This window comes from Anarrhichthys ocellatus, unplaced genomic scaffold (genome assembly GCF_004355925.1).
Source record: "Anarrhichthys ocellatus isolate YVR2014 unplaced genomic scaffold, GSC_Weel_1.0 scaffold20, whole genome shotgun sequence".
NCBI classification, from domain to species: domain Eukaryota; kingdom Metazoa; phylum Chordata; class Actinopteri; order Perciformes; family Anarhichadidae; genus Anarrhichthys; species Anarrhichthys ocellatus.
The window spans coordinates 4,472,915-4,497,546 of NW_022280050.1; the positions used below are offsets into that span (position 1 = coordinate 4,472,915).

The 24,632-nt window shown below is 42.2% G+C and overlaps 3 protein-coding genes across 4 annotated transcripts in view; 1 reads left to right on the top strand and 2 right to left on the bottom strand.

Moving 5' to 3' along the window:
- Positions 1–978: 978 nt before the first annotated feature.
- Positions 979–14,046, bottom strand: zgc:162707 (UPF0524 protein C3orf70 homolog B). The gene is made up of 2 exons (XM_031858519.1): positions 13,361–14,046; positions 979–3,498 (listed from the first exon to the last, which is right to left on the bottom strand). The coding sequence occupies exons 1-2, from the start codon at positions 13,542–13,544 to the stop codon at positions 2,804–2,806; spliced, it is 879 nt and encodes a 292-aa protein (XP_031714379.1). The 5' UTR covers positions 13,545–14,046; the 3' UTR covers positions 979–2,803.
- A 203-nt stretch (positions 14,047–14,249) lies between these two features.
- On the bottom strand, positions 14,250–23,022 carry ehhadh (enoyl-CoA, hydratase/3-hydroxyacyl CoA dehydrogenase). Its single transcript, XM_031858518.1, has 7 exons — positions 22,717–23,022; positions 21,922–22,025; positions 20,453–20,622; positions 20,064–20,175; positions 19,407–19,511; positions 16,578–16,919; positions 14,250–16,175 (listed from the first exon to the last, which is right to left on the bottom strand). The coding sequence occupies exons 1-7, from the start codon at positions 22,788–22,790 to the stop codon at positions 14,923–14,925; spliced, it is 2,160 nt and encodes a 719-aa protein (XP_031714378.1). The 5' UTR covers positions 22,791–23,022; the 3' UTR covers positions 14,250–14,922.
- A 1,154-nt stretch (positions 23,023–24,176) lies between these two features.
- The window catches only part of tmem41aa (transmembrane protein 41aa), a 14,890-nt gene continuing 14,434 nt past the window's right edge, over positions 24,177–24,632 (top strand). For both annotated transcript variants that reach the window (XR_004213118.1, XM_031858310.1), the window contains exon 1: positions 24,177–24,454. Coding sequence is in view for 1 of the 2 variants with exons in the window: in XM_031858310.1 (XP_031714170.1) it covers positions 24,279–24,454 (176 nt within the window). In the remaining variant the exon portion in view is untranslated. The remainder of the gene's footprint in view (positions 24,455–24,632) is intronic.

Sequence of the window (24,632 nt, forward strand, 5' to 3'; positions counted from 1 at the left end):
GGGATTAACTGTAACAGCAATCTATCTCTTCATGAAATCTGGCTGTAGCTCTTGAAAAAAAATATTTCAAGATGTTGAACTACATGCGACCTTGTGTGCCTGCTCGCACACACACGCACGCACACACACACACACACACGCAAGTCCGTGCAAAGACTTTACATGTGCTTGCATCATCATCGTCCTTTTAATTGAGCTTCCTCTGCCTGTCACCGCACTCCATCCATGCACTCACACTTTCTCCTCTTCTCCTCTCCACTCTCGTGCTGTCATCCAGGCTCTCCAGCAGCCAGTATAGCACACTCCTCTTCCTCACCCAGCGGGATAATGAATGTATATACAGTACATAATATAAAAAAGATTAACATTTCATCCCGGCCTCAGTTTTCTCTTTGCACTAATGTACAAATAATCGATAGACTCAATGAAGCGGAAAAAGAGAAGCATGGAGAAATCAATCTGGGCTCGTAGTCAAGGTGAGAGAGGTACTTGCATGGTCTCTCATACAATCAGCTGCTAGATGAAGACTGTCTGGTGCAGAGACCCAGAGGACATGGCTGGACTGTCTCTATCCCTGGTGTGGATCAATAACAGGAAGATTGTGGGTCAGAGGTGGAGGGGCTTGATTTTAACCTGCATTGTATTTCTTACACCATAATATATACACAGGTTATCTTAACTCCACCACCCACTCTCCTCCTCTCACTTCAGTTTTGTTTTTCTCTAGTTAAGTAAAGGTTACAAAGGAGGGAATGTGCGAGACAAAAACAAAGAACATTCGTCGAGACATTTCAAAGGAGGAAAAGTAACCACAGCTAAAGTAATGACTCAATTTTAGTACATCTCTCACTTTGTTTTGCTATTACACTCAATCTCTGGAGAGCATTAGTCATCTGTGTGTCAGGAGAAAGAAGTTATTCAAAGAAGATTTAAACTTTCTCCACACTGACTACAAAAGACAAGTTGAGGGAGAGAAAGTGTGAGTCTCATTTGGATTTATTCATATGAAAATAATATAACAATAATAAGAACATAACATAAGTTTTAGATGCATTAAGACAGATTGTGTTCAGTGTCAAGGTTCCTGAATAAGCGAAAAACATTTGAATTGAATGACAGATATATGATTTGTTCACTTTTTGAACACTCTGAACCACAAATTTGTTAAATTGTATTTTTTACTTGAGGGACTTCTGCAAAGGAATGCAGTCATGCAAAAGTACTTCTTTTGAAAAAAAACGTGTTTACATCTCTAGCGTATCATTGTAGCAATACATATTTGTGAAGATTTTAGTGATTTTTGCAGATAACTCTCCAGGAAACAACACTTGAAACATTAAAACGTTTTTTTTTTTTTAAAAGACCAAAGCCCATCTTCATTTTACTAACTGACTAATGAGGGTCTGTCTCACAAACATTATATCTAAGTGCTTTTCTTATAACACCACAACATACTCAGCAACCTATTCCATACTTCTCCATTAAAGGCGCATTAAGTGCCATTTTTCTGCCCCATAACACAACATAGCTGCGATGTAGTCTAACCTGCACAACTCTACCAGACTCCCTTTCAGCTGGCTTCACAGGACATTTCACCGTCAAGCCCAAAAAGCAAATAACAATTCAGTTTTATTGTTGTATAAGTTTATATGTATATATATATTAGATACTGTATATTCCCTCATCCCTAGGTGCTCTTTGCTAGTTTCTGCTGTAACAACGTGACTCCTTCTTTTGTCACTGTAGCTCTGCCAGAGACACGTCTGTGCTATTTAATTTCTTGGCTGCTAATAGAGGGCAATACAAGTCATGTTGTGCTTAACGCCCCATTTAACCTTGAACAGCACAGCAGTTCAGACCAGGTTGACCAGAATATGTGGTCAGAACAATGTGTTAATGTCTGATAAATGCTTTTATAAGAGTAGCCTTGGCCCTCGCTGGCAGGAACAGTATAGGAATGTGCTTCTTGATTGTCAAACACTGACCTACCTATCTACCTACCGGCTCGTGTTGGTGTCAGTAAAGTGCACACAAACTGACGGCCCGGAATCTTTTTATTAACGTGACAGAAGCAGTCGTGTCCCAGGAGCCCGGAGCTGAGTGGGCTGATGTGCTTTAGGCCCATGAGAGGTAGCTGGCCTTGTAGCTATTATGCTGAAGTGTCAGAATTACTAATACGTGTGGGTGGAGTCACTGACCAGAGAAACTAGAAATGGGACACTTGCGTATCTGCCTCTTAAAAGCTGAATTAGAATAAAGTCTGTCTGGCAGCCTGACGACTGGAGAACACTAAGCATGGCCTAGCTCATTATCATCAGAAAACCTACTGATACCAACTATGTTCATACAAAGTTCAGCTCCAGTAATATATTCTAAAATCACAGAGAAAAGTCTCACTTTTTCTCTTACTTTCCTCTGACTGAAGTGCACCTACTATTGAGTCCTTTAGTATTTGAATCTTTTCAGTGCGTACAGTGCGTATGTACCACGTACAGGAGGTCTATTTGGTCCACTGTGCATGTGCTTAATATTCTTGTGCTTGTGGCTTTCTTCTGTATTGTAATAAATTCGAGAAATTCACTCCATGCAGGGGATGTGGACAGATTACATGATGTGTGTGCGAGCGCAGACGCACAGTCCTCGACCACCTGCCGGAAAACTAATTCAACCAAACAACCACGCAAAGCCCCGCTGAAGCATCAGAGAGGGGTTTGTGTCCTATTAGTCTTAGTGTTATTCTCATTAATTCTGCTCTGTAGCTCTCGCTCCCTCACAGCTGGTGTCCATGTCGATGTTGTGTCAGTTACACAGTTGTTTCAATCTTTTCGATGATCTCTATCATAGACTTGGAGGGGGAGAGCAGAGAACAGTCGTCCTGATCCCAGAAGCTGCCGGGGCTGGAGTTCCCATCTGTGCTCAACTCGTCGTCCTCCTCCTCCTCCTCCTCCGTCTCCTCCTCGCAGGACTCCAGGTAGTGCAGACCCAGCGCGTTGATGCCGGAGTCCTCTGAGCTGGACGGAGAGGAGCAGTGGTCCATTTTGGGGCCTTTTATCTTATCCACAGTGGTAGGATGTTTGTGTTCACTGTGCACTTGCTGGACCGGCTGCAAAGGCGCAGGTGTGTATTGGGTTGGTGGTGCAGGCTTCACTGGTTTCCGAGGCTGAGCGGGGTTTTGGGGCATCTGAGGTGTAGAGGGAGCAGGTGGGGAAGGGGTGGGAGGATGAGGAGGTTCTGGTAAGGGAGGCGGAGGGCGCTGCACGTAGCACATCTTTCCGTTGATGCGTTTGACAATGTAGTCATCCACAAACAGATCCGCAATGACGCAGTACTTGGGCGACTCCAGGTGAGGTGGGGACTGGAAGCAGGGGGCGAGTTTCAGGAAGCGCTCAGCCAGAGAGACGGACAGGTCCATGGTGTTACTGTACTCTGTCTCAACAGCTGGCACGCTTGTACTGGGCAGCTGGCACACATTGGTCATGGGCTGGTACACATACTTACCTAAAGGGGGGAAAAATAAAAGGATCTGATTAATTCACTGTACGCATCCCTCTCAACACCAAACAGCAAACTGACACATATTTCTGGAGTTGTTAGACACCAAAACAAAGCTAAAAGAAGAATGAATATTGGATCTATTATGCCTAATTATATGATCACCACATCAACTTAAAAGGTGATTATATGTCAGTGTTGTGTTTCCAGCTTGCTTTTCCACTGCCCCAAAGCAACTAAAAAACACTCAATGCAGGTTTAAATCAATAAAATAGTAAACTCCAAACTGGCACCATGTGGAGACATTTGGCAGGAATCCCAACAGCAACAAGAAAATGCACTGAGAAAATGTTAGAAGACACAGGGTAATAAAAATACATTTTACAAGTTGTTATCCTGTGTCTCAACCTCAACTGTTCTGTTCACTGCACCAAATACATGTCCCAAACAAGTGTAAAGCCATAATGTAAAACTGCACTTGACCCCTCAGCTCATACATCGTTCGTTGTAGCTAGCAAAGAAATATAATTGTAATATATTAGTAGTTAATAAACATGCGTTTTCAGTCAGGTTCAACCAAAGACAACGTTTTTTGATGCCAAGAAGTGTGGGAGACATAGCGTGTCTGTGATAACCTATCATCTGTCCTTTCTTAAAGTGGCAGCGGTAGCAATTATCACATCACAAAGGATTTTGTGCTGCCAAGGGCAGAAATACCTGCCTTGCCACCACCTTCTGAGATGCAGCCGCAGCCAGAATGTAACATAATTTAAATTGCAGGCCCTCCAGAGCAGTGCAGCAATTATTTTGGACTCTAAGGAGCTGATACAAGGCTCAACGAAAACATGACATAGGCCATATATACAACAATGTGGTGCTGGATCTGTATTACTAACATGATGGCTTATGATGGTGTAACATATAGTGTCACATAAATCCTATATGAGATAATGGCCCCAAATTTGCTCTGGAAACTGTCCTCTTCTATACAAATCTTCTAACGCCTTCCATGTGTGCTATGCCTCCCATCTTGGCAGCCCATATACTGGTGGCGATTGTGCAAAATGACTGCTCCTGAATGTTACTCATTGTTTGCAGCCCGCTGCCTCCGACTCTGAGCCATGCTGCCTGAATAGCGCGGCTCAGATGTGTGTTTAACTCGCTCCCTGAAGAGAGAGAAACTACAGAAGATGACAGGCCTACGCATCACTTCCTCTCACTCTGTGTCCTTGTCTTTTGTCTCACCGGCTGGGGGACCCATTCAATCAAAATCTGTTCCCAGGTTACAGTGAAAACTTCTTCCATTTTATGGAAGTGGCTTTGTACCGAGAGGATGAGACATTGCACCACACAAAATATATTAAGCTTGATTAAAGTGGCAATCCTTAAGATTTCAGTCCTGGTTGGTTTAGAATTTCTATTCGAGTGAAAACATAATTTTTTCTTCCAGGAATATCACTACAGACACACGTATCGTAAAAGTGCAAATATATAAATATTGCAATACTTTCATCAGTGGGCCACAGGCTCAATTACCATTGTGTTACCTCTTTCAGCTATAGACAGTGACTAAACAGACATTTATTTAAATGAAAATCTTCAAGATTGCCGCTTAAATCTTTATTTACTGCCCACAAGAATGGTTAAATTAATTCAGGTGACCACATCTTTATTAAGGACACAAAACGGCATCATCCACCCATGTGAAACCATTAAAAGAGGCTTAATGTCCATATTCTTTGTAAACACAGGAGCTTAAAACGATACAGACAAAAGGGGGGAACAGTAGCAGTCCTCTATTTAATGAGACAAACTCAATGGTCCATGTTCGGAGTGAGATGAGGCCATTCAGGCAGACACGATAGCGGCAACAAATGAGAGCTAAAGCTGTAGATGGCAATGTGTATGACATTTAGTTTTTAGCATATTACATCTAATTGCGTTCATCCATCTGGAGTTGCAGATACCAAGAAAGAGCAATACTGGGGGAGAGACAGATGCATGGGCAGACAACAATACAGACATACGGGGCAACACAACACCAACGCTGGTTGTCCTCAACAGCCTTGCAGAAGGAACACAGCCTGTCTGTAGATTTATACGGTGTGTATAGAATGCCGAATTAGTTTGAAATAAATTGCAAATATGACTCTTTTAATCAGCCCCAGAGGACTTTGCTTTATGTGTGAGACTAATCTTAATTAGTCTAGCAAAAAGGAGAAGAGGAGGATCATCATGTTAACCAAAATACAACTTTCTGATTCCAAATACTTGAACTGAATGCTCTAAGATACACCGAGTTAGATTATTACAAATGCTGTACATTAACAAATACTAGTATTATAACAAATAGTGGTAGTTACTGAAAAGATACTTTGTTTTCAGTCTCTATTAATAGCATGTAGAACTACAACGATTAGTCGATTGACAGGAAATTAATCAGCGACTATTTTGATAATCAATTAATACACTTTTAATGCAAAAATGCCCCTCTCAAAAATAAGGATTTAAAATTTTTGTTTAACACATAACAGGAAGATGAATATTTTGGGAATTTGGACTGGATTGTGGACAAAATAAGACATTTGAAGATGTCGCTTTCACCGTTTTCTGACAAATTATAGACAAAATGATTAACAGATTTATCAAGGGAATGTTTGGAAGATGAATTAATAGTGAAAACATTTGTTCGTTTTAACCCTAATGGGATTATTTTCTTTCACACTCTTTGACTATGATCATTTAAAGGTACCGTGTTAAGTTTTGACCACTAGTAGCGCTACAGAGCAATGTTTTTACAAGTGGGTTCCGGTTTTGTTTGTACCATGCTCACTTGCACGCTGACAGCAGCAATGCGGCCGAGACGGCAGAGAAGAAGACTGCAAGCCGGCATACATTAATGAACAAGGTGCGCAATTTACACAAATGTTGTATGAGGGAGAAAATCCAGCGCGTTCGTCAGGCCTTAAGGCTATATGCACGATACTTTTTGGTGAGATAAAATGGTTTGTTTACACGTAAACTCAAAAGGGCACCTTTCATTGAAAATTCCTTTTAAAATGTTGGTTGCTACGAGTATACAAACACTGACTGACAGCCAGTGAACACCGTCTATGCAGCTTTAATGATATTCAGTTGTACTCTATCCTGTGCTGGAGCCCTCGCATTACAATGTCGGTTGTTAAGTGGCCTCTGCCCTGTGTGTGTGTGTGTGTGTGTGTGTGTGTGTGTGTGTGTATTTCTATACCAACAAAGACCAGATGTCCTCACAAAGAAAAAAAAATGGCTAAATCCACAATACTGGGGACATTTTGCCACCTCTCACTTAGTTTAGATACATGAAAGATGAGGCTGGAGTTATATTCTTTCATATAGTCAACCAATTCCATAAAAAACTAAAAGTAACAACAAATTCAATCTTTCACTTTATCACTTTCTGACTTCCTTCCCCTGTCTGTGGCTCTCAGCCACCCACTTGATTTTCTAAGATGAGAATTGTTGAGCTCAATTTAAAAAAAGAAGCTAAATTATTTTCTAAAACAGCTGGGCAACATGGTTTTAAGCAAATGTTACTCAGGGGCAATAAGAGGCGACTATTTGTAGGGGACTATTCTCTGTGGATTAATACACATTTAGTGGGCTGAGAATGTATGGCAGTAGGACAGTGTGTGTGGGATTGAATCAAAATTCATGTCAATGAAGGAATATGTCACACGGTGCAAGAGTGTGTCTGTAATAGTTTCTGGACAGCAATGGAGGTCTATAGCACAGAGGGAAAAGGGATTTCACAGCACTGAAAATATTTGTTGGGATCAATTCATTGTTGTTTTTTAGTCTTTTAATGAGACTGCAACATGTTGAATATTGCTGGTGATATATCTTACATTTGTTGTTTTTATAGTTTTCTTCCTAAAAGATAACTGGCCACAGACAGACAACATGCTGTCACGAGACATTTTAACCCTGCTGCAATGAAGACTGATAGAATAAAAGAAACACATCAACATCCACATTTTCTCTGCAGTTCCGCCACTTTACAACTACAATCTTGCTCTGAAAAATCAACTGCAGAGGAAACACAGGCACAATGTCCACTGACAGCAGCAACAATAGACCAGAATAATATGCAGCCTCAGGGCATTTTGCACTTTGAGTAAAGCAAATGACTCCTTGCTTGTTTTCTTGACTGGAAAGCCTTTCATCACATTATAATTAAGAGCCGCTGAAAGCAACAAGTTCACCGGAGACTGATGAAAGGCATTCTGGGGGATGTAGGAGATCACGGACTAGACGGGATGTAAATGAGGCAGTAGGGTACATCAAAGGAGGAAGCAGCAGCCCTTTGTTATAAAAATGTAATTATAATTTCAGGCACTTTTTTAAAGCAGTTGAGGTGACTCGTTCCCCTGCTTTTACAGTTAGGGAGTGAACTTTGTCAGTGGAAATACAAAGAAAAGTGTCTAAAGATAGCAAAATATCATAAAATGTCTGTAATAAAAATGAGGGAAATTTGGGATTAATTATTCAAGTGTAGTCATCACTTAGTTAAATTTAAGTGAATGTTGTATGCAGCCAAAAGGGTTTTATAAAAATATAAATTGGTAAAAATGAAGAGTTCAAGAGGTTAATGAGACAGCGGGTGGAGGAGCTGAAGTATGAGTAGCTCCAACTCCTCTGCTCCCACCTGCCTCCATCTTGCATGCCTTTCTCTGCTCTCTCTCTCTGTGGCCTGTGGCTGGCCGACTCCTGCACAGTCCAGTTTAATACAGGAGATAGTCTCTCTGAATAATGCAGCATGTAGCTCCTCAATGTCTCTCTCTCTCTACTTAAGGTTTTTTATTATCGACAATTTCAACATGTAGTCAAAATGAATTGGCATGACACACAGATTATTTCATGTTAATAACAGATTATATCAAAGCCTCAGTAGTAACTGAGTCATTAACAACCCCCTCTATTTGAGCAGAAGCCAGAAGTTTTTATGTGCAGTCTGAGCAAATCTTCTATAAATGCAACACACCAGTTTAAATCAATGTGTCGGCAAAATCAGGTGAACAAAATCATTTTAGCAGATTGTTTTCATTCATCAACAGCTGCTGCACCCATTTGGCCGGTGGGGTCCGCTCACACATCCGCTGCTTTACATCTGTCCAAGAGGCTGCAGGCGGCCGAGGCAACAACATAAGTTTCAGGTTTCAGAGAAGGGGAAGGTCTGACCCAGCATCATGGCAAACTCCTTTCCTGTTTCCTGTTTCATGCCTCCAGAGGCAAAAGGCTGTTCCTGACTTGCAGCCAGTTTGAAATTCACTCTTAAGTCTGTCATCATGGTGAAGAAATGCAACTCTGTGGACCATTTTTCCTGTGCAGGGTGAGCATTACACTTCAGCTCCTGTAAAGGCCTTAAAGGATAGGTTCGGATTTCTTAAAGTCTGTCTCAAGGAAATACTCACATGCCCAAATGTACTTTTAAAGAATGCACTTCCTTCACAGCGATCTGCTCTATGGATCTACGGCATCAATCAATTCGGTAAAAAGCATTTTTCGCAGCAGACATTGCGACTTATCATCGTAGGAAAAGCACAGGTGTTACAAATAACATTAACAATGGCTCTGTTCTGTTAGTGTCCCAATATGCCCTGACAGAGAGCCAGCAGGCACAACAGACCCTGAAACTGAGGCAGCTAAATGGAATTCAGCCATCATTGTGTTTCTATCATTTACACCGGTGCTTCTCCAGCTGTGACATGTCAAAATATCCTCCTGCAAAAATTGTTGTTCTCTTGGTTAATGTGTGATGAGCATATACACCAAACCATTTGGGTTCAACACTATTGCATGGAGAGAGAGAGCATTGTGGACAAAGGTGGTGTTGTTTGCTGCCTTTTTTTTTTAAAAGACGTGACCACAACAAGGCTTTAGTCACCTGTTAGCTTGTCACAGTGAGGTAACAGTGACCAGGATTAATGAAACAATAATAATGCTACATGGGTTTTAATATTCAAATCAATAGAGTAGATTTCTTTGAAGAAGTGACCTTGTTGCAATGAGAATATGCGTTCTAAATCTCTGCTCAAAGATACTATATGAGGCTTTATGTGAGAGACATTAAGGTGGTATCTTTTATGTTGCAGTCTTTTTTGTACATTTCTTCAACTTTGAGTGCTTCCTTTTGCTGAGGCGCAATGAGGGGATAGTAAGACAAACAAATAAGTGATGACAGACCTGAAAACACTCTACAATAATCCTTTAAAAACGTGTTGAACTTTAGTTTGGGGCTGCCCTGTTTCCAACATTGACAGACCAGCAGTTAAAGTGGTTCCCAAACATGAACATCCAATCAATCCCCTCTGGCCTGTGCTAACAATGTATCGACCCTTTAATAATAGCTGAAGCTTTTTATGATTCAGCACTGCGGCAAATTTTGAATTGGTCAGCAAATCAATCAATGTAAGGCAGAGCTTTATCCAATAACCCTCCATTTTCCCTTTAGAAACAGTTGTGAGCTACAGTTGCACGGTGTGACAGATGAGATGAGGAAGTCGGACAAAACGATCCCTATTTCTTGAACCTACAAGAGAAGTACACTTTGTAATGTACAAAATTGGAACTGGCAGAGAACAAGCAGACTGACAAGACTGTTCGGGACTCATTAGACTCGGTTAGACTTTCTTAATGAGTAATTCATTGCTCTGCCTGGTAATTGTAATCAGTTCGTAGAGGATAAAAAAGAGAGAAAAAATATTCAGACCAGGTGGTTCCAGCGTTGCTGTGAGCAGAAGCTCTCATCAGACATGACATATTGGCGGTGACACTAAACATAGCTAATTACCACTGAGAGGTTTGGACTGATGTTGTCACCAGCTGGGAACACTGCCTCCACATACATCCAATTCCAGTTTTCCCAATTTCCTCAGCCAAAAGGTTTAACAAAGCTACAACTGAGTGGAAACCACTGGAAGGCCGCCAAAGCATCACTTTCTAGACGAAAAGTGTAGTCTGGAAGCAGCAAATGAGAGGAAGACCACATGAAAATGTTTTGCTTGCAACGGCACGTAGGACATAGGAAAAGCCAGAAATTAAGTCACAGGTAATCGCTGCTCCACAAGTATGATAATGGAAATAATTTGTGTTTGACAATTCAAATGCTGTGCCAAAGTCTCACTACGCATTGACCTTTTTGTACTTGTTTGCCTGGAAACCTATTAAAAATGTAATTAAAAAAGCAGTGTAGCAAGGCTCCCTGTGGTGAATGCACAATTATCAGCCTCAGAACAAGTTTATACTCCAGACGACAGTCAAAGCAGCATTTCAAATGAAAAACTGAAAAGATAAGTAACGTTACAACATTTCACTCTTTTGCATCCAGCGCTATTATGTATTAGCTAGAAAGGAGGGTGTGAGCTAGGGACAGCGGGCGGGCGTTGCATGCAGAAGCACGCTGCTATACTTTTCTCACCGGGTGCCCGGTTTCTGCCTGATTCTGCAGTCTAAGCTGGTTTGTTCTCACTGTGGTGCGTGAGTGTCCTGCGAGGGGAACCTGCAAATTCCAGTAGACAGAGATGTGAAGGTGAGAATCTCCTTTATGACATTGCTGGCTTTTTCTAGCCTGAATCAAATAATGGGGACAAAGTGCTCCATGTCCATTGTACAGCACATTCTCAGCTTGGGAGATGCATCTTCCAAAGGAGGAGCAAGACTAAATGTTTACAAATGATGTAACACTACACAGGCTGTGCTGAGAAACATAAATCCTAGTTGTGGCTCATCATAAGCACCAGAAAGAATTCATCGTTTTTTTTCCGCCTCATAAGATATTTATTCTGGACAGAGGCAGGCATCTAAATCCAATGATTACTTGGCAAAGATTACAATGTGACTTGTGCACTTGCACACTATAAGCCCCGACTAAATGGTGTACAGAGTGGAGGGCGATTGTGTTTCACACTGATCTGAGGATTTTCAGAGCAGTCAGAGATGGGATAAATTAGGGCAGCACAAAGAGACGGACATCCTGTCAGGTTCAGGCACAGCTATTGTGGTTCTGCGTTGGTGTGGAAGTGGCAGGTCGAGAAAGGCTCAAACGGAGTCTAAGGGGTGGTGATAATGCTACTAACACCTCACAGAGAGAAAAGAAAATTCGAGTTTTGAGTTTGAGTGGAGCTGCTACCATGTGCTCTATTACCAATACAGTCAATTCAACAGTCAAGATAAATGATATCGATCACAATGTGGTAATACTATTGACTTAAGTTAACATTATCAAATATTTGGCCTGAAACTGAAGAATATCAGCTGATGAACTTGACTAACGGCTTGACTTTGTCTGAACATGGGATGATTTTACTTTAAAGGATGATGCTAATAATATAAATTTTTCTTGTTGTTGTCAATAAGTCCCATCTAAAGACCAAAGCAGTGTCTTAATTAACCTTTCAGTACTTTCCAACATCGCTATAGCTCTCAACATCCCAGCACCTTCTTTCTTACGGAAAATGTAAATCTTTAAGTTTGGGTCCCGACTATGCAGTAAAACATGCAAAAATATTTTCCTAAAACAGCTGGGCACTGTAGTTTTTACCAAACATGACTCAAACAGGAATACATATTGCATTTGTTGGGGACTATTTTCAGCTGTGGATTAATACACATTTGGTGCTTTAGTGTATTCACTGCACTTGGATTGTGTATGTGGGATTGGCACAAAATAAACTCCATGTTCATAGTGATGCGAAACGATGTGCTTAAAATAGTAGAGGAATACGATACATCAGGTTTTTGGCAACACAAACAACATTTCTTAGTAGAAAAAAATGAATTATTGGTTTTTGGTCTTTTACTGGATTTGAGACATTAGGAAATATATCACAAGACATATCCTTAAAAGCAGAAATGAAAGTGGTGTCAAGTGTGATGTCACTTGTTCCAAGTATCTCCATTAACAGTGAAGTAAATGAAGGCTGATTATGTCCGTGCACTCCTTTTGATGGTTTTACATAATATACTCTCTCTTATATTTAAAATGCAAGACACACATATGCAATCATAACAGGCTAGCATATGCTACAGTACAAGCCAAAGGCCTACTTGGGAGTTCAATACCGTTCAATTGGAAGACACTGGAATACCAAAAACATTAAGATTATTTAGTTGTTCAAGTGTTTTCCACTCCTAAATACCTTTACAATTGAATACGTTATCATTAACAGTAGATACATGCACTTCCAGAAAGATAATTCAACTCAACATCCTCATACTCATAATAATCTGTGCTCTTTAACTTTAACACAACATTACAACTGACAGTTAAAGATTCAAACAGTATGGCTGCATTAATGAAATCTGTTTTAGTCACTATACATTGTCATGGCCTGCACTGAACTACAGCATACTGTGTCACGACAGTTTGGGCTGTAAATAAAAAATGAACACAAAAAAAAAGTGTCAAAATAAAACCAGTAGAATAGAATTAAACACCAGGACGTTGGAACATCTATTTCCCTGCTTCTGCATCCTCCACTGTTTAAACTATTGAATACTCGGGCGTCTCTTCGAAGGTCTCTGATCAAGGAAAACGATGACTCTGAAAATGTGACCTCGGTATTATTGCAAAGTAGACAAAACTACACTCTAAAATATGTTTGGAAGTTTTACCAAAGATATGAATAGCGCCACTGAGGCAGCACAATGTTCACTGTGAGCGCGTCAATATCGAGTTCATATCTGCTACATTTTGTCCTTTTTAGAAACAGTGAACTGATGCTTCTGCGTTCTCAACATGGCAATGTCAACCAGCATATTTTAGCAACCACAGTGACCGCGAGAGTCCTGGCAATACAGAAAAGCTATTAAACCACGTAAACAAACTTACAGTGACACCAGCCCAAGTGGCAGCACCAGTGCAGCTTGAAGCACTTCCCGTGGCTGTGGGTAGCGCAGATGGAGAGCCCATCGCAAGGCAGGAAGTCTGGTCTCCCCGCGCAGCTCTTGGCCAAAGCCTGCGCCTCGTCCAACTTCTCACTCTTCTGAGACTTCTGTGCTCGCGAGGCGGCCATGCCAACATTTCCTGTATCCCAAAAAAAGAAGAAGCTTCGTCCGAGTGAACTACAACATTACCGCGAGGGACCGAGTCACGTTTTTTCTTTTACGGTCCACGCAGCCCAGGAAGCCTCTCAACTCGGGGACGGACGTGAAAGGCGGTGCTGGATCTCTGAATCCAGAGCAGCCGGGTCACTGCTCATGCAAAGCGTTGAAACATGACCTCGTAAAAGTGAAAGGGCGTCAATTAGCTTCGTGTAATGTGACATTCAAAGCCTCCCGTGGTCGCGAGCAGCACGTCTCTCCATCCTCCCCTCGCGTCGGGAAGCTCCTCTGTGCAAAGCTGGTGACGCGCGTACGGAACTACGGAGCGCGTCTGAACTTCATCACACGACGGGAGGAGTCCACCAACACAAAGCCAGCCGCTCTGCGCACTTCAAACACACCCAGGCTTTCATCGGCCCCGTTAAAACTTCAAAACAGCAGGCTCTTGATCTGAAAGAAATACTCCAGTCCATCTGAATACTATTCTCAAATAGGTTACAATATCTGAACGGGTGCTTATTATATAATCTATTTCACAATCATATCGATTCATTAATCCCGACTTTTTTTTTGGTCATGCATTGACCTGCTTTTAAACAACGAAAGGTTCAGAAATAGTGTATTTGCAGACAAAATGGAGCATCATAATGTTTAATCCAGCTGCTGAGTTTGGGGCCGCTAGATGGCAACCTCAACATCTACTCATTGCTGAGGTGTGACACTTCTTTGGGAGTGAGCCAATAATTTATATAAAAGCAGTTTAGCTTTTGAGTGTCTCCCTCAGCTCTCCTCCGTCACCACTCCAGCTGAGTCAGTAGGAAAAAAAAACAGAAACCCGAGACACGCACACCACACACAGCAGAAGTTTTAATTTATTCTGCTCCACAACAGATTGTTTGACTGATGAAACGGATCAAATGAAATGGCACACACATGCACCTGAATAACAAGCCAACATGTGTACCAGATTCACACAAATAGAACTGTATAAATCACACAAAAAATACATAAATCTATAACATGTGTTTATCGAGGCATCGGGCAGTAGATTTAGAGATTATCATTCTAATTCACTCCGATATAATGCAACACATCCAATCATTGTAAAGCTTGTCATGTTGAAGTATATTGTAAGGTGTGTCTATTATTTCAAGCACCCACCCTTTACATACAGGAGGATACAAAAAGAAACGGATAAGGCAGAAGAGACAATTTTATCCATAATCACATTATAGAAAAAGATTTACATTATTATAAAGCACAACATAAGTGCAGTTCATTAACCGCTCATCATCACAGTATAAGGCCCACATTAAAGTGAATAAAGATTAAAGCTGACATGTTTGAGATTCAAAGCTGGCTATGGAGTTTCTTGATGACTTCCCTCCACATGTGGACAGGTGGGCTGCCACTGGCCACCAGCCTCCTGAGGAGGCTGCAGGGCTGCAGGTAGGGCACATCAGGGTGAGCCTGGTGGTAGTGCTCCAGCCTCTCCAGGACCTTTGCCAGCCCCACCATGCTGGCGTAGAACATGGGACCTCCCCGGTGCCTGGGCCAGCCGTAGCCAAACACATAGATGACATCGATGTCTTCGGGTCCTGCAGCTATTCTGTCCTCCAGGATGCGGAAGCCCTCGTTGATCAGGGAATAGAGGCAGCGCTCCAGCACCTCCTGGTGGTCTATGCTGCGTGCCACCAGGCCGTGGCGGGCTCGGTACTGCTCCAGAAAGCTGTGCATCCAGGGGTCGGACCTGGCCACCCGACTGCCGGGTTTCTCATAGTGGTACCATCCCCGGCCTGTTTTTTGGCCAAACCGTCCCTGCTCACAGACCAGGTCTCCAATGGGGCTGTACCTGTAGCCTTTTCGGATTCTAGCTGATGGCCTGGATGCCTCTCCAGGCTCCGCTAGCCCGGCTGCCTTCCTGATTCTCCAGCCCACGTCGAGCCCAGAGAGGTCGGACATTCTGAACACACCCATGGGAAAACCAAACTCCTCCAGCGCTCGATCTACCAACTCAGGTGTAGCTCCCTCCTCCAACAGGAAGGACGCTTGTTCGACGTATAGCTTCAGCATGCGGTTCCCCACAAAGCCGCTGCAGTTGCCAACTGCTACACTGGCTTTGCCCATTTTCTTTCCCAGTTGCATGGCAGTGGCCACAGCTTGGGGAGAGGACCGTGGCCCATACACCACCTCCAGCAGCTTCATGACATGGGCTGGGGCAAAGAAGTGCATTCCGACCACCAGCTCCGGGTTAGGGGTTTCAGAGGCCAGCTGGTCCACATCTAGTCCAGAAGTGTTGGTGCACAGGAGAGTTCCTGGCTTGCAAACAGCAGTCAGCTGCTTGAATACTTCTATCTTCAGGGCCATGTCCTCAAACACAGCCTCGATGACCAGGTCGACGTCGGCTGCAGCCTGGATGCTCTGGCTATAACTGATCAAACCAAGCGCTGGAACCCCCCCACGTCTCTTAGCTCCTCGCTCCAACATGCCAGACACCGCCTGCTTTGCCTCCATCAACTGCTTCTCCTGGGTCTCAACGGCAACCACAGACAACCCTGTCTGAGCCAGGGCCACTGCTATGCCTCTCCCCATGGTGCCGAGACCTTTGAAGACAAAATCACATGGCGACGACAGAAATATTGCCTCAGAATCATCAGTTACACATATCACAGATAAAATTACAGTATATGCATATAAGTTTATCTCACAGAAATGATAGCTTTAGTACTCTCTACACAACGCTAGACTGTAAATAGTTTTAGCCTGGGAGCAAGAAGTTTTTCCAAAGCATGCAATATGAATGCACAAGCTGCAGAGCTTCACATATCCAGGTTGTCATGCAGCCAATCCTCCCTGCATGGAAGAGCTGGTTCATCCATTTACACTCAGCTGAACTATAAACCAGGGCTTACTTTCCATAGGCCACACAGATAGCTTGATGAGTGAACGTGCTTGTGCTTATTGAAAGCTCAGACAAACAGAGATTAAAAGTCCAAAGCTCTTACCAATGACAGCTGCTTTAGTTACGGGCCTGGGCTTGCTTGTGTCCCAGCTGGCTCCACTGGGCATCCTCCACCTGCCAACGGCTCTCTGAGCAAAGAAAATGTACTGCAGGGCACGGGCCTGGCCTGAGGTGAAGAGAGTGGCCATCAGCTCTTTCTCCCGCTCCATGCCCTGACTGTACGGCAGGGTGGCAGCCGCCTGCACCGCCTGGACACATGCAACTGGCGCTATAGCTCCACGGGCACTCTGACGCACCTTCTGCATCACCTCCTCAAACAGAGCATCCAAATCAGACGGGCGTGGACACGGATAAGTACTTATACGACGGGCATCCAGTGACTGACCTGAAATAGAAACATGGAAGAAACATGACTCCAGAGGAATTGCCTTTTTACTTACAGTCCTCTGAATTTTGCTAAAAGTAAATCACAAAATTAACTCTGTAATGACGTTTTTTTTTATACATGCTCACCTGCATAATTGTATTTTCTAAACTGAAAAGCGCTGCCAGCACTCAGTCTGCAAATAATTGGCCACTCAATCACAAAATACCCCAGTAGCTTATAAGAGCAGAATGATTTGAAAGACCATTTCCAGCATAATTGGAAGGACTCCAGTGCCAGTGCACTGTTGCAGTTCACTTTGAATAACACCGATCTAAAACTTAATGAAAAGCAACAATTTGGCTCTGGGCAAAATAGTTGGCAAATTTCAAACTCTGAGAGCAAGGGGGGGGGGGGGATTTGTGATTCTCAGGCCTGTGAGCAATCGTACACTACTGGAGCAATTTTCTAGATGAAAATACATGAGAGGATTTAATATTAGATCTAAAAACTTTACAACACGAACTTTCTGCTTGCTGGGATTTAACAATGAGAATGAAGAGGAAGGCCACTCTGCTAAAACCTTGTTAAAAGCATCTTAATACCCATTTCTGCCTCCCCTGATGATTACATGGGACAGTAGTTAGAATCCTTCATAGCTCCGCTGAATTACACTCAGCTGAGGGTCTAGGCCAGAATCTGGGTCACCATGGCAAAGCTTAAAGGGAAGAGCAGCCGTATCTGATCTGTTGTCTCCACTTAGTCCAATTACTTACAATTGTGCCTTATAAAGTCAGTATCAATATATCCGGAAGAAGAATGAATGGTCAGTTAAAAGTACATTCTGGAAAGTCAATGAGATGCTGTGTGGCAGAGCAATGTGATACCGATGTACTTCAGGAGGGCATTATTGCAGCAGTTAATCTGTAAATGGTTGAGCTGTGTCGATGGATTTGTTGTGCAGCGGGTAGAAAGCCTGGTCGTCCTGACAGATGTAGCGGGCAGATGTTGCAACTACTGGGGCAAAAATGTTAATCTCGTCACCAGCAGAGACTTGAATCTGTGCATGTGTGGTGTGTGTGTGTATCAGCCCACACATACGTCAGTTCAAATGTTTTTTTGTCTACATACACCCATGTGCCAGCTTTACTGCTGTGTAGTGTTTTATGAATTGCATGTATGGATGTGACAGACTAAATTGTTCTGTGCTGGTTGACTCACCAGCCGTGCATCTCAATGTCACTAACATTCACACGATTTATTTGTATATTTAGACACACATTTCCTGTCCCAATGCAACACGCTTGCTGATCAGTATCGGAGTATCTCCGCATATTTCAGTCCTATCTCCTCAAATCTCCCATCATGTATACTGTTGGCTTCTCTGTGTGACTCACTCTAAGCCTCAGCGTTACAAACACTCACTTGCTCACCCACTCAAAGTCATCTTGGCAGTGTTAAGTCGGGAGGAAAGCATTTGTAAAAAGCACAAGACTTCAATCATCTTTTGATTGTGAAATATTTTACAGGCAATCCTGGAGACTACTGTTGCCATTTAGTGAGATCATCTGCTGTTAGGCACAAGCTAACAGGTTTCATACTAACTTAAATGTCTTAGTAATGAGCCGTCATTTCCAAGTAAGCTACACACAGTAAAATATGACAGAAACTGGCTAACTACAATAGTATACAGTCATAAAAACATCCTCTCATGTTCATTTCATGCATGTGTGTACAACCAAGGCTCTGCTAAGACAAGACTAAACAAGTTACTCCTACCCCTCATGTAATCTGACAAAGTAAACATACATAAATCACACACCAGTGGGTGGTGTATGTATTAGTTTACAAAACCACTTACAGAAATAGTTTGACATTTTGGGAAATACGCGTATTCACTTTGTTGCTGAGGGTTGGATGAGATGTTTAAAAGCACTCTCATATCTAAAGGTTAAACAGGAAGCTTAAAAAAAAACAAAAATGTAATCTTAAATGTTTTATTTTTCATTTCAATTGAACCTACTAGTGTTGTCTGTCAGTATTATAACGTAGCATGTAGCAGATCTGAATGGGTTAGCCTTTACACAGACTGTGAAAGCATCCCTGGTAAACTGTAGGGACATGGCACACTTTAGCGATCCATTCAGTGGGTAAAAGAGTCTGAATCTCGTGCACGGAGAAATCTTCATCCCCCTAAATGAATGGCGAGGGCCTGTTATTAATATTCTAGGAAAGTTTGTCCCTTTTCGCCCTTCTGAATAATACAGAAAAAGCAGTGAAGACATCAGAGCACATCTGACAGGGCCATGAAACATTGATGTCTTTTGCGGTGGAGGATCTGCCTGCCGTGTTTTCTGCTTCCTTTGACTTCCACAGACCTACATGTTGACACTTCTTGATGTTGGACCAAAATAACTGCACTGGGAAGAAGTTTTCTTCCTGTCACTCAGTCCAATTTTTAAACTGAAGAGAGAGTGGATTTTATACCTTGTGCTATCCGTTTCCTACCTGCAACACTCAGGGCAAACTTCACAGCCACGTCAACAGTGTTGTGATCAGTAACCTGATCCACGATGCCAAGTTGCAGCGCCTCAGCGGCAGTCACATGGCGGCCTGTGGGAGACATGAAGGGCATCAAAGGTCTATCTGGGTGACATGTGACATTTCAAATTATTAGATAAGGAATAACGAGCCACCCAGTCACTGTAAAATCCCCTGTTAGACTCTGACATTTATCAAACAATGACACAAAAATAATTTTAAAAATGATTAAGAACTACAATCTGAATTCATTTATTAGGAACATAGCGAATCACAGAAATGGCTTCTGTAGCGGTGAGCACGGTAAAACTAAACACATGCTGACCTCTGCTGGTCATCAGAGTAAACTAGCAATCTCTACATAATAGCAGCTGGACTCTTGTGTACATGGTTCATGTACAACCAACAGTCCTGTTATTGTTAATAATTGTGTCATCTGCATGAAGTATAACTAAAATACGACAAAATGTGGGTGCACAAACAGAACCCTGGAAGAAAAACAGACCAAGATATATCTTGATATTTACTGATACTTCCATTTATCTGATTTGGTACTTTAAAAACAGTCTAAACTTCTACCATCCACTCTGTAATAGTGAGGCAAGGTTAACCTGACTTTGCTACCTGTGGTGATGAGGTTTAAGGCCGCTGGGACCCCGATGAGCCTTGGCAGCCGCTGGGATCCTCCTGCAGCTGGCAGCAGACCCAGAGTCACCTCTGGAAGACCCAGTCTGGCCTGAAAGGACACAATGTTTGTTGAATGTCCTGATCAGTGTGGGTTTTTCAAGACATTCATAGAGACAGCTTTAGTAAATACATTACATTGGTTATTACATGGAAAATATCTTTTTACATCACAAAAATGTAAACAGGGCTGTGGTTTGAACTGGTTTTATTTCTAATGACTCTGAAAACATAACAATTCAATTAACACAGTCACTCTGTAACATGCAAGACAACACTGTCAGTTCGACACTGACCTGAAGAGACAGACAGAGATATGAAAGACTAACTTTAGAGTGCGCGATTCGATAATGACACCCGAGTGCCAGCTCAAGGCCTCCGCCTAAAGCGCTCCCCTCGATGGCTGCCACTACCGGCTTGTTCGCAGTCTCGATGGAGTGGATCATCGGTATCAGTGGAGGTCCGAACATTTTTGTCACAAACTCCTTGATGTCCGCTCCTGTTTTGCAAAAATGAATTCATGCTGTTACCAGGGGTTCAAACTTTAAGACATAAACACAACATTGTGATAAGAAGTGCGTCTGATTCCATAAAGATGTTTGCTTCTGGATGTTGATTTTGAGAGACATTTTCTTCAATACTTCATGTTTATGGAGTTTGTTAAATAACACAAATATGCACATTTTATTTAATAAATACAAACTATTGAAGGTTATTTAAACAAGCCTCCTGATTATTTACTTTTCATTTCGTCATATGATTCTTGCTCTAATCAGCACCTGTGAAGGTATCCATGTAAATGCTGTGCTCGCATGTTTTTGATTAAATCCTGTGCAAATTTATGTGAAACAAGGGTAATAATATCCTCTCTTTTCTTCCCTCCATGGTTGCTTCCAGGCTGAAGTGTATCCCATAAATCACCACAAATATCTGTAGTTGTAGTCAAAACAAAAGCCCTAAAGCATTTGCATTAGTTTAATTAGGGACATTTGTTATATATTAATTGAAAGCAGTACAGAAAAACACAATTTTAACATATTTTTGTCTCCCCAAATACTGTTTTTAATGTAATAGACGCTGATATTAAAATTCAATCTAATTCAAGATTGTTACATGGAATAGCATTCATTTTTATTGCTTGAGAGGGCAATTGGATTACATCTTCAAATGCTCTTGCTTATTGTAGATTGTAAAAATCAGTGAAGGGAAGATATCAAGTGTGTGGTGTGGGACCAATGAAAGCCATTATTTGCAAACACCAGAATGTCATGGAGTTTTGCCATTTGAAACGATTTTCAAAACTCTTATCTTTGTCAAATATGTAAGGGCTCACTGACATCTGGATGTAACAATAAGCCTGTAACAAACTCTTGCTACCACTGTGGGTCCTGGGAGCACACGGACGCCAGCACACGATCAAATAGTGTTCTCAAACGTTCTTTATTCGGTTACAATGTCAGGCTGGACTGGGCCGTGCGCTCTGCTGCCTTCCTCCGAGCGCACGGCGTGTGGGTTTGCTGAGGTCTGCCGACTTCTCTGTCACACTGCCAGTCTGTGTCTCTTCCCCGCGCTCTCGCGCCTCCGTCACTACTAGCGTTTTTATATCTCAGCGAGAGAGACTCAATTCAAGATGGGTTTCAGCTGCGCCTAATTAAGCCTCTTCCCAGCACCGTTCCCTGAACCACTCCCCCACTCTGTCCCCTCTGCAGCTGAGCCCGAACACGCCCCGCCACCACAAAGCCTTATTTGGGGTTGTGAAGTAACAGGAAATAGAAGAAAAAAATAAAATTGTCCATACCTCCACAGAAGTTTCCATTCTGGCCACAGATGACCACAGACTTCACCTTTGGGTCACTGAGTGCTGTCTCCACCTTGTCAACAATGCCCTGCCTCACCGCTGCACTGTATATAAAAAAAGGCATTTTTACATGATACTGGGCGTACCATGTTGCTGAAGTTTACCTGGTTGTTACCCTTTAAATTGTTGTTATAGCGAGGCTTAAGGGACAATATAGATATTTCTGTTACAGCCCTTCTTCCCAAAATAACGTGCTTTATCTAGAACATGACATACATTTTATATGGAATATGTTTCTGTAAAATGGGGCAGTGGCGGTCTAATTACATTTTTGTGAGAAAAACAACTGAGGTGCCTTTTAAACCTTTAAACCCCAAACTGCTGCAGTGGATCATTTACCAGGAGATCAGACTTTGCTCGCAAACCATAATACTACAAGTAAAATGCCTGCAGAAGTATTCTCAGCAAAGTGTACTTAAAGTATTAAAGGTTAAAGTACTCATTATTTGTCAGTGTCATAATATTATGACCAATAATAGTAAGTACAGTACAAATGTGGTTACATTCCACAATTGATTTAAGTCTTTCCTATGACGCCACCCTGTGGCAAAATATAGATTTTTTTTTCTCATGTGTTTACAAATAATGTTATTTTCTTTCGCAGACAAAGTTATATGTGCACCATTTCGTGTGCAAGTCTGGAAAAGTTATTGCATCTCTGACACACATCATATGGATTTGCGGTAAATCGTGTATTAATTAAGCTCTGCAGCCTTGTTTTTGACTTCAGCTCACCTGAGTGCGTTGACAGGCGGATTCTGGAGAGTAATTAAGCCAACAACCCCCGAAACACGAGTATATTGAGCCATCGAGCCTGTCGAACAAATACTACAAGCTATACCGCACTTATTTTAGGTGTGCAGACCAAACTTTGTAACTCCGCTCCCGCTGACAAGATTGAATTGCCTTTATCAAACTTGTATTATATGAGATCGCGAATGCATAATCAGAACGATTTACAGCGTCGGAGGCGGCGCCACGTTCATTCCTATGAAAGTTGCTCAATGACGCCTGAAACAAAACAAGTTCGACTTGCGTGTATGGAAGTCATACGATAATGACCAAAGAGCAAGCGCACGAGCGTTCCCCTTAACCCCGCCTCCCAGCCGTCGATCCAGCCTCGTTCTTGGACTCATTCACATGAACGGAGGAAGGAAAGTTTGGATTCGGCTTAGTGCATTTTACAACGTTTAGAGCTTTATGATTTAAATAAGGATAATTTAAGTGTTCGTACTGGGAAGTTGATTTACCTTTAAAAAAAAATTGGATCACATGGCATCACGTGAAAAATTCCACTGTTTGGACACCATGTCAAATTTGCTCATTTCTTTTTTTGAGCAATTTACACACATACATATTGTGAGGCAACAGCCAACTCATGTACAGATCATTGTACAGTTAGATAGGGACTTGTGACTACAACATTTGGTTTGTGCTATTCAACAGAGAGTGAGAATAATAATAGAACAATTGGGGCTTTATTGCAAAAAGATTTAGTCACAATTCTATAAATAATCCTATTTTCTATCTTAAAATCAACAGTGTGCTGTTTGATTTTAAGATAGAAAGTGATGGAAAATATATGATAAATATTGTATTTTTACTCACAAAATACCACATCAACAAATGCAAATTCTATTTTAAGATTGAACTCAATGCATATGTAGATGCCATAAAATATTCAAAGAACTCGCAGGACTGATGGACTTTGACTTAAATTGGTGCGATGATTTGTACTTTTGAATGAAAAACCCTTGTTCCCCTTGATTACTTTAGCCTGTACTTCTGGGCTCTGTGTTGTTATATGTATTGTATATTGTATGTATTGTATATTATTTTTTAATAAAGTGTTTCAAATATGAGATACGGCATATTTCCAAACGGTCTTCTTCGTTGTATCTTTTTCTGGTTGCTACTGGCCGTTGATGGCAACGACTCGGAGCATTACCGCCCCCATATGGGCTGGAGCCAACCAGAAAACTAAATTCTGTCTATTTATTATTCCCTTGTTTTTCTAATATTCCGTTAACTTGGCTTTCTCGATGTAGTATGTTATCATAGATTCATCGTGTAATATAATTCAATTTAAATATTATTATAACCCCAGACAGCCGTTAACCGGACACTGTAGGAGCTAGTTCTTATTACTTCCGGAAGATGGCAGTACCGCAACACCAAAGATGCCAGTTACCGTTTTAATTCAAAGAAGAAGAAGAAGAAGCTGCAGAGGTTGGCCGTTGCTTCACTTGCTGTCAACAAGGAGGTGAAGCCGTGTCCCGGCTGACCAAGTGAGGAATATGCGCTCACTTGTCGGACTAATCGCGGTGGTGACTGCAGCCAGCTTGTACCTGTATTCCCTGTCGTTGTACCTGCCTGCGGCTCCGCTACGACGTCCTCATCCGACTGCCGAGAGAAGTCATGCGGAGACAGCGGAGTCCGAGCAGCCCGCTGACAGCTCCGAGGAACCCAGCAGGTGACTGACGCTAGTAGCTTTCAGCCGGAGAAGATAATGTAACGTTACATCTCTAGGTTATTAAAAGAGGTATTTGACTTTAACGGGGCTATCACTAACGCTAGCTAATGCTAACATGCTCCCATCTCTTCCAGTCTCTCCTTCACACACACACACACACACACACACACACACACAC

What these genes read in the sequence shown, in the direction of transcription:
- zgc:162707 (XM_031858519.1), bottom strand. Translation starts at nt 13,544, where the DNA reads ATGGCCGCCTCGCGAGCACAGAAGTCTCAGAAGAGTGAGAAGTTGGAC. An exon ending in CCACTTGGGCTGGTGTCACT is followed by an intron (nt 3,499 to 13,360) that starts GTAAGTTTGTTT and finishes TCCCCCCTTTAG; the next exon opens with GTAAGTATGTGTACCAGCCC.
- ehhadh (XM_031858518.1), bottom strand. Translation starts at nt 22,790, where the DNA reads ATGGCTCAATATACTCGTGTTTCGGGGGTTGTTGGCTTAATTACTCTC. An exon ending in CCGCCTGTCAACGCACTCAG is followed by an intron (nt 22,026 to 22,716) that starts GTGAGCTGAAGT and finishes TTTTATATACAG; the next exon opens with TGCAGCGGTGAGGCAGGGCA. An exon ending in GAATGGAAACTTCTGTGGAG is followed by an intron (nt 20,623 to 21,921) that starts GTATGGACAATT and finishes TTTGCAAAACAG; the next exon opens with GAGCGGACATCAAGGAGTTT.